The sequence below is a fragment of the Vombatus ursinus genome, unplaced genomic scaffold, assembly GCF_900497805.2.
Source record: "Vombatus ursinus unplaced genomic scaffold, bare-nosed wombat genome assembly UNPS02014832.1, whole genome shotgun sequence".
Classification (NCBI taxonomy): domain Eukaryota; kingdom Metazoa; phylum Chordata; class Mammalia; order Diprotodontia; family Vombatidae; genus Vombatus; species Vombatus ursinus.
The window spans coordinates 62291606-62301687 of record NW_020954610.1 but is presented as its reverse complement, the minus strand read 5'-3'; the positions used below and the strand labels follow the sequence as shown (position 1 = coordinate 62301687).

General features: G+C 36.3%; 1 protein-coding gene across 1 annotated transcript in view; it reads left to right on the top strand.

The window, feature by feature from the left end:
• Window positions 1-208: 208 nt before the first annotated feature.
• The window catches only part of LOC114025871 (phospholipid-transporting ATPase FetA-like), a 112642-nt gene continuing 102768 nt past the window's right edge, over window positions 209-10082 (top strand). Inside the window, exon 1 of the mRNA XM_027839390.1 lies at window positions 209-283. Coding sequence (XP_027695191.1) covers window positions 241-283 — 43 coding nt within the window. The 5' untranslated portion in view covers window positions 209-240. The remainder of the gene's footprint in view (window positions 284-10082) is intronic.

Here is a 10082-nt window from a genome sequence, read left to right as displayed (position 1 = left end):
TGTACTTCTAAGCATTAACATTTCTATTGTTCTGTTTAAAGATACTAACTACAGGCATATAATTTTTAAATGTTAGCATGTATTACTTAAAAATATACTGTATTCTTTTTTAGGGGTCTGGTATTAAATTTCTTAAGCACAGGTATGATTTGGACAATGTCTGCATAAAGAATTCTAATTTGGATTTTTTTCTATTCTCAATTCAGAAATTTCATGGGAGTATAACTGCAAGTATCTGGGATGCCACTATTAAAAGTGCCACTTAGAAAACAGAAAGAAATTGGTAAGTATTTTTAAAAAGCACAGAGTGACAAAGTATGCCGTTTTCTTGACCTTTTTATTGAAGTGTGTCACTCAAAAAGGTAAGTTTTGTTTTAACAAATGCTTTATGCTTTTGATTGTTTACCTTGTTACTACTGCACTGTGATATATGTGTGTATATATGTATGTATGTATGATATATTGTGTATATATGTATATGTACACACAAACACACACAAGGACAGTAAGTAAAACTTGTGGTGTGGTATTCATTTGAAGTATTGACTTGAATGTGCAATGTCATAGGTAAAATCCATCTGAAACATTTTAATTCTCTGAATGTATTATCTGACCTACCCAGCTGCTTGATCTCTTCCTCTTGGTCTGCCCCTACTACCCACTGGCTAAATACCTTCTAGCAGAGGGACAATATGACAAGTCCAGGAAGTTTTTCCTGCACTCAACATAGTATTTCACTGTGCATAGCATTTCCCCCTTGTTTTCAGGAATTAGAAGTAACAATGATAAAAAAAAATAATAATCAACTCTGAACTCCATCAAGTACAGGAATCCAAAAAAGGAAGCATGCAGCAGAGACACACTTGGGTCCATAGAAGGGAAAATGTGAAACAGTATGGTGCTACAGCAGGAGACAGGGCCAGACCAGCACCTAGCACAGACCAACCTAGAACCACAATTAGATACAGAAGAGAGCTATGCCAGCATCCAGGCAGACTGTACAACCAAACATTCAGGCAACCCCAGCTCAACTCAGCATCTAGGCGGCTTAGAAATGAACCATAGCAAGAGATAAGACCAGACAATTTTCAAATAAGTCAGGGCCTAGTTTTTTCCACCAAATGCAGAATCAAGTAGGGCCTACCCACCCCACGTAGGAGTATGGGAATGAAGTTTAACCAAAGCATAAGCTCCTGGTACAAAAACTGAGGCTTAAGATATGAGAGTAAATAGAAGAAAACACAGAAGACAATGAAGAATTACTCTGAAATGAGAGAAGCTCAAGAGGGAAACTTGAAGGAAAAAAATAAATCCAAGTAGAGTCTTAGAGAAAGGAATACTCTTACCACAAGGACTACAAGAGTGCCTGAAAGAGATGAAATTGAGAGATACAAAATTTAATAACTGAGGAGGAAAAATGGCAAGAAAAATTAATTTCTTAGAGTAGATGAATTGAAAATCTATGAAAATTAGAATGGAGCAAACAGAAAACAGTGACTATGAGATAGCAAGAAATATTAAAGCAAAATTTTTAAAAATTGAAAGAAAAAAAACCAGAAGAAAATATAAACAATTGACTTGGAAAACAGAACAAGGAGAGAGAAAAACAAACCATAGGATTAACTGAAAATCATTAGGAAAAAAATCTTGGATACCACTTTTCAAGAAATTATACCTAAAAACTGCCTCGCTCTCTTAGAACAAGAGGGTAAAGTGAAATAGAGAAAATCCACCAGTTACATCTGTAAAGAAACCCCAAAATGAGAACTCTTAGGAATGTCACAGTCAGAATCCAGAGTTTCCAAGCAAGTAGCCAAAAAGAAAGAGTCAAGTGCTAGGGAGCCACAATCAGGATCACACAAGACTTGTTAGCTGCTAAGATAAAGAAGAAAACTTGAAATGTATATTCCAAAAGGCAACAGATAAAAGTGTATAACCAAGAATATCCCTATGTGGCAAAACTGAGTATAATCTAACAGGTGTGGGGAAATGGATCTTTAATGAAATAGAGTAATTCCAACTTTCCTGATGAAAAGGACATAACTGAGTAGATACTTTGAAATGGGAAAGCAGGAGAGAAGAAAAGCATAGAAATGTACAGACACTTGATCAACTTGAAGGCACTCAGAATAAATTGTCTTCATGCTGATGAGGGAGAAGAAACGGATATCTTCTCAGAGCCCAAATGTCTTTAAGGGTCATAGAGAAAGGTAAGTAAGATAAACAGAGGGTCTGGAGGTGGTTTTCTCCTGAACCGGACAAAGGGAAGAAGAACATCTTTACACATATATGCAAAGAAAATACATTAGAAATGTATTAAACTCAACAGGGAAGTTGGTAGAGAGGGAGAGTCAGTTAGTGGATAAGCATTTGATAAATACCTACTATATGCCAGGCACTGTGTTAAGTGCTGGGAATACAAAGAAGGGGAAAAGACAGTTCTTGCTCTCAAGGAGTTCACAATCCAGTGGGGGAGACAACATGCAAATAACTACATACAAACAAGATACATATAGAATAAATTTAAGATAATTAATAGAAGGAAAGCACTAGCATTATGAGGACATCAGGAAATTGCATAAAGCAAAAACCTCTCTTTGGACGTGTCTAGAATATATATCTCATTCTGCATTTTGAGGCAATCACCTGTCTGTCATGTTTAGCGTAACATGTTTCATCTTTGGCCTTCTGGAATTGTAGCTTATTAATCAAAATCGATAAGAGTCCTGAAGTGTTTCAGATTTGTTTTTCTTTAAAATATTGTTGTTATTGTATAAATTATTCTCCTAGTTCTACTCATTTTATTCTGTACCAGTTCATAACAGGTATTCCCATTTTCCTCTGAAGCAAACCATTTTATTATTATTGTACCTTATTGGTGCAAAAATAATCTGCTACACATTTATATATCATAATTGTTTTGTCTGTTTCCCAATAGGGGAATAGGTGAGCACCCTTTTAGTTTCTAGGGTTTGTTTTTTATTTGTTTGCTTATTTCTGCTACTCCAAAAAGAACTGATATAAGTAATTTTTGTACATATGGGTCCTTTTCCTCTTTTTTTGTAATATAGGCCTAGTAGTGGTATTGCTGGGTCAAAAGTCACAGTTTAATGACTTTAGGGGCATTTCTTTCAAAGAAATGTAGTTTTTCTTCTATTCCAAAGGTAGAACCTCATCTGACTCTTTCCACTAACTCTTAGGGTCACTGTTTTCAGATATAATCAGGCCTGCATTATAGCAAAGCTCCTGCTGTCACCCATTTCTTCAGACTGAGTCAGTCATACTTCACTCCCTGCCCCAGAGGAGAGCTCTCCTGGAAGCTCCTCACAGGTTTATAATGCCTTATAGACAGGACAGGTACAGATATAACAATAAGAGGTATTACCTGGTTCAATTTCTGTACAACTGGTAGGTAGTCTTTCTCAATTGGCTTAGCAAATTTTCCATCATTTCTTTTCTCTTGAACCCTGACTGCTTCCCCTTTGTGCAGTAGTTGGTTACATTGGTCTTTGCAGATACTCCACTACTCTCTGGGGCCTCTTTGAAAACAGGCAAGCTGCCCAGCCTCTTATAACTACCTTCTGTGTAGTACCTTGGCATCAGTCTTCTAATTTGTTTGTTCCCTGAAGACCAAGGTGGTGGTTGTTGTTGAGTAAAAGTCTGTTCCTTTGCTGGAGTTTTTGACAGTGAACTTGAGCATCACACTGTCTGTGTCCTTGGGAACTCTTTTAAGCTGAACTCATGGCTAATTGATAAATTTCTTTCATCCAATTTTTCAGTTGAGAAATTACGTCCTTGTTGTAAGTATTTGCATCCTCTCTATCTTCTGAGATTCCAAAGCATAGGTCAATAGGTAGGTGCTGTTCTTGCTCAAATATCAGCAAGTAAGGTTGAAAGCCTGTAGTGTCATTCCTGGTAGAATTTCATGAATATACAGAAATGCCATATACACATGCTTATACTGTGAGAAACCAATATGAATTTGAAATTGCCTTCCACTTCCCGCTCCCTTCCTCGGCCCTCCATCTCTAACACATAGGCCTTCAGCATACGATGTACACACCCCTATCATTCCCAGTCTTGTTCATGACTTTGATTCTTCAGTCTCAAAAGATTATAGTGTTTAGAACTTAAAAGAATATTAGAGATCTTTTGGTCCAACCTTCTTATTTTACAGATGAAGAAAATGAGACTTATAAAGGTTAGATGAATTTTTTCCTATACTCTCTCTCCTACCCTGTGCTATGATAAAAATCCAGGTTTCAGTTTGTACCTTTACATTCTTTGAAGTAATTTTTTCCTCCACTATCATCCCCAGGGATCTGCTTCAGGAAGGAATTTCTGAAAGAAGGAGAGGATAGAGAACCTCATAATGTGGTGGATGAGGTATCTCATGGAGTTTCTCAGAAAACATGGAAAGGTACTTATAGACTTAGAAGGAGCAGAGAGAGACCTTATCATGAAAACCATAGAGTTATAGAATCTCAGAGTTAAAAGGAATCTTAGAAATAGTTCAGTCCTCTCATTTTACAGATGAAGAAATTGAGACTTAGGGTAAGTAATTTGCAAAAAGGGCTAAAACCTAAGTAATTGTATTGAGAAAATGTCAGGACAAAGCAAATGCCAATCAGCTTACAAACATCTGGATGAGGAATATGTTCTAGATAGCCATAAAAGTTACTTTCTATTTCAGAGGGAATGGTCCTATCAGTAAAGAGGAGATGCTAGATTCAATATGTCATTTGTTTGCATCCACCCACCCAGAACATTCTTACTCACTAGGGAAAACTGGTCAAGGGTAGGGAATTTGTCACATGGGCTGATTTTAATTGGCATGCAATTGATTACTAGTAGTGCTGACTGATCCTTGTCAAAAGCTTTTGCCAGCCAAAAAGGCCTATACAAGATATGGTAGCATGTGTACAGTCTCCTTAACCCCCCTTTTTTTGCCTGAAAGTCAGAAACTTGTTATATTACTTTTCAAAGTTAAATATTTTATCACAGTACTTTGAGCTGGATGCACAACTGATTTTAGAGTTATAGAGAACCCTTAGCAACTCACTATGAAAAACCTAGGGCCTAATGGCATGTAAGATTTTATACAGTGATATAGAACTCAATTAAGCATCTCAAAATTGTGTATGTGTCCAATAAGTTATGTGAGGTTGCTAAAACCTGAGGAAACAATTCAAAGCAACCATCAGAGATTAGAGAAATAATTTGTAGATACATTTAGGAACAGAACTATACAAACCAAGCATGGGGAAAGCAGATGAATTTTAGGCCAGGAGGTCACTTTATTCTGCTTGGAATATGTTTTATTCTTATTGTTACTGTGATAGTACGACAAGCAAGAAATAATCTACTTAACATTTTTCTTTCTAAACTTTTCTCTGATTTATAACAATTCCCCCAAAGTACCTGAAGACGGTGAAAGTGGACCTCCTAACATTAGAGGTCTGACTAGGGCTAGGAAAGGTAGGCAGCCATCAAGAGTAAACTTTCTGGGGTGGAGGAGAAGGGGCAGTGGATGGGGATGGGAAAATGAGGGACATTATTTAACATTACTTTTTAAAAAAATAACTTAATCCTCAAAAATGTGGTACATATGTGTTTATTTTATAATAAGTCAAGTTGTAAGTAAAGGCTTGAAGCCTTGATGAACAGTAACTTAATGGCATAATTTTCTTATGGGGAGAGGGCCATGTAATTTTCAAACTTTGCCTGGAGAGCATAAAGGTCCTTTTCTCTGTTCTGCCCAAAACCCCTCCAGGAAGTTGTCGAGCTTTAGTTTTAATAAGTCTTCAACAGGGATTTTCAGTGCCAGAATTGGACAGCTTTGGTTATAGGTAGAAGTGTTTAATGATTAGAATGATTGTCCTTTTATTAGCATGTTGCGCATGATAATGTGATACTTAATGATCTTCAAATTTAGTCCCTTGATATTATATTTGTCTTCCAGGAGAGAGCCTCTCCTAAGTACTATCTTAGGTTCTTGGATAGAGAATGGCGCCTTTCCTAATGAAGTTGACATCTAAAACAGACCTGTTGATGAAATTTGATGGAAAAAAAAGAAAGAAAATAAAAAGCTTTTAAAAAAAGTTTTACATTTTTCTATTTTAGGGACTTTTTTCTTTATTACAGTATTACTTAAAAAGTCTTAAACAGGAAAACCATAATGGAACTAATTTTGCATGAATTTATTGAAACACTGATAGTTCTCTTTTTGACTTTTAACAAGACCGAGATTGAAATCATGGGAGATAATGTTTAGGATAAGGATCCATTAATCAAAGTGTCTGGGTGGAAGCAGTTTTCCAGTGCTACCAGAATTTGTTGTTGGAGACTCCGTCATGAATTAAGGACAGAGTTTTTAAATGTTGGTTCACCCTATATTATTTTCTCAACCCCTCGTTTATTTTGCAGAGATGAGAGAGGCTTTGAAATTTGGTAATGCATACAATGGCTTCTCATGTTCGATTAAACAGCTCCTTAAGAGTAGGAATTGTTTCATTTTTTTGCATCTGTATTCCTACCCCCTAGCTTATTACCTAGCACAAAGCAGGAGGCACTTATTAAATACTTGTCGGTGATTTAGTCTGGAGCTCTGTAAGATATCTGTGATTCATGTTTCTTTTTTCACCAAAAGATCACTAAATTTTCACTAATCCCTTCCTTGACCTGCCTTCTTTCTAATTTTCCCTCTCCCTTTCTTCCGTTTCCCTTTTATTTTCCTACTGAATGAAATGTATTTCTGTACCCAATTATATGTATGTATTCTTCCTTCTTTTGACCAGTTCATACAAGAGTGATGTTCAAGTGTCAGATATTCTCTCACCCCTTCCTCCTTGTTTGCATGGATGTCTGATTATGTGAGATTATTTTCCCCACCCTTCCTGTCCTCTTCCCTCCCTCGCCCCATTTCCAGTCTTTTCTTAAGATTATAAAAACATAACAGAATCACTTCGAGGTCTTATCTAATTAGACCACCTCTGTGACCCCTGATGATTAGAGGGCTCAGAAGAGACACATACCTCATTTCCCCATGTTTCAGTATGAGTGATTTATCCTTGTTTAGTCCCTTATCATTGTTCATTCATCTTTATTTTTTTATATTTCTCTTTGATGTGTATTTGAACTTCAGAGTTTCTGCATGGCTGTGGTCTTTCTATCAGGAATTCTTAGAAGTCCTCTCTTTCATTTTTTTCATTTTTTCCCTTGCAGCATTATACTCAGTTTTGTTGGGTAAATTATTCTTGACTCTAAGCCTGTAATCCTTTGCCTTCTGGAATATCGAATTCCAAGTTCTCTGTCCCTTTATAGGGGTGGCTATTAAATCATGTGTGATCCTCACTGTAGTGCCTCAGTAACTGAATTCTTTCTTTCTGACTATTTGCAGTTTTGTTTTGTTTTTTTCTTTGACTTGAAAGGTCTAGATTTTGGCTATAATGTTCCTGGGAGTTTTTATTTTGGGATTTCTTTCAGGAAGTGACTGGTAGATTCTTTCATTTCTGCTTTGCTCTCTTGTTCTAAGAGATCTGGGCAGGTTTTTTTTTTTAATAATTTTTTGAAATATGATATCTAGGCTCTCATTTTGGTCATAGCTTTCAGGTAGTCCAATGATTCTTAAATTTTTTTCTCTTTGATCTGTTTTCTGTGTAAGTTGTTTTTGTTTACATTTTCTTCTATTACATTTCCTTATATTTTCTTCTATTTTTTAAGCCTTTTAAGATTTTGTTTTAATATTCTTTGTTGTCCCATGGCGTCAGTGGCTTCTATTGGGTCCATTCTAATTCTCAGAGAGTTTGTTGTTTGGGCAAGATTTTGCACCTCTTGTATTAAGCTGCTTTTTCCAATTCTCTCCTCCAGTACTCTCATTCCATTTATTTTTTTTAATAATATTTCTCTCCAGTTGTGAACTGATCCAACTATTCTGGAGAGTAATTAGGAACTATGCTCAAAGGATTATAAAACTGCATACCCTTTGATCCAGCAATACCACTACTAGGTCTACATCCCAAAGAGATCATAAAAAAGGGAGAAGGATACACATGTACAAAAATATTTATAGCAGCTCTTTCTGTCATGGCAAAGAATTGGAAATTGAGGGGATGCCCATCAACTAGGGAATGGCTGAACAACTTGTGGTATGTGACTGTAATGGAATACTGTTGTTCTTTCAGAAATTATGAGCAGGTGGATTTCAGAAAAACCTGGAAAGACTTATATGAATTGATGCTAAGTGAAGTGAGCAGAACCAGGAGAACATTGTACACAGTACCAGCAGCATTGTGGGATGAGCAACATTGATAGACTTAGCTTTTCTCAGCAATGCAATGATCTAAGACAGTTCCAAAAGTCTCATGACAGAAAATGCTATCCACATCCAGAGAAAAAACTATGGAGTCTGAATACAGATCGAAGCATACTGTTTTCTCTCTTTTTTTTTCTTCCTCGTGGCTTTTCCCTTTTGTTCTGATTCTTCTTTCACAACGTGACTAATGTGGAAATATATTCAATATGATTGTGTATGTATAGCCTGTATCAGATTGCATGTATGTAAAGGCTATATCAGATTGCATACCGTCTTGGGGAGGGGGAAAAATTTAAACTCAAAATCTTATAAAAGTAAATGTTGAAAACTAAAAATTAATGAATTTTTAAAAATAGTATTTTCCCCAGTTACATATAAAGTCAATTTTTAACATTCATTTAAAAAAAATTTTGAATTCCAAATTTTTGCTGTCCCTGCTTTACCTCCCCCTTCCCTGAGATAGTAAGCAATTTGATATAGGTTATACATGTTCAGTCATGCAAAACATATTACCATATTAATCGTGTTGTGAAAGAAGACATGGACCCAAAGGGGAAAAAAAAACATGAAAAAAAAAATACAGCAAATGAGAAGTAGCTTCGATCTGCATTCAGAATCCATGAGATCTTCCTCTGGAAATGGATAATTTGATAAATACTTTGGGATTGTCTTGGATCGTGTATTGCTGAGAATAGCTAAGTCATTCAGTTGATCATCATAGAGTATTGCAGTTAATGTGTACAATGTTCTCTTGGTTATTCTCACTTCACTTTGCATCAGTTCATATAAGTCTTTCTAGGTTTTTCTGAAATTTACCTGTTTATCATTTCATACAGCCCAGTAATATTCCATTATAATCATATACCACAACTCGTTCAGCCATTCTCCAATTGATGGGCATCCCATGAATTTCCAAGGCTTTGCCACCACAAAAAGAGCTGCTATCTTATTCCATTTATAAAAGCATTTTTAGCCCTTTAAAAAAAAAACCAACAGACAACCTCTTGCTTCATCTCTTCCAGGAATTCCAGTTGAGTTTGTGTCCAAGCTGTGTTTTATTCTGAGACTTTGCATTTAGATGTTTTGGAGTCATTCTCTTCTGGGTTTGTATCTTAAGCATCCCTGCCACTTTTTTTCCTGCCATTCTTGAAGCCTACTTCCTTCAGACTTGATGTTAGTGCTGGGCTATGCCACACTTCTGTAGGGAAGTTCTCCTCCTTTCCCCTCTCCTCCCCTCCTTTTTCCTCTCCTCTTGCATCATGCCCTTACCTGAGGGTGTGATGCCATGTACCTGTGGGTACATGTTAATGGCTGAAACCTATGTAGTTAACTTGAGGTTTACTGGCTAGATTTCTTTCTCAAAGACCAAGACTTAAACACAGTTCATTCTATATCTCATTGATTGGACAACAATAGGTCCCTGCCCAAGGACCACTTACTGGTTATTTTTTGGACTTTTCAGGTTCAGAGTGAATGTAAATATAATTGTTTATCTTTTGGCCAGCAACCTTAAGGGTCAGACTTGGGCATTAAGAAGATTATTTTGGTAGCTGTGATTTGGAAGAAGAAGAGTCTAGACTCAGTCTAGATTCTAGAGGCAGGGAGACCAGTTAAGAGACTACTACAATAATCCAGGTAATAGCTAATGAGAGTCTTAACTAGAATGATGGTAATGTGACTGGAACAGAGGATTCTGATGTGAAAGATGTTAAGTAAGTAGAATTTACAGGAGTTGGCAAGACATATATTTTGGAATGAAAGAGCCAAA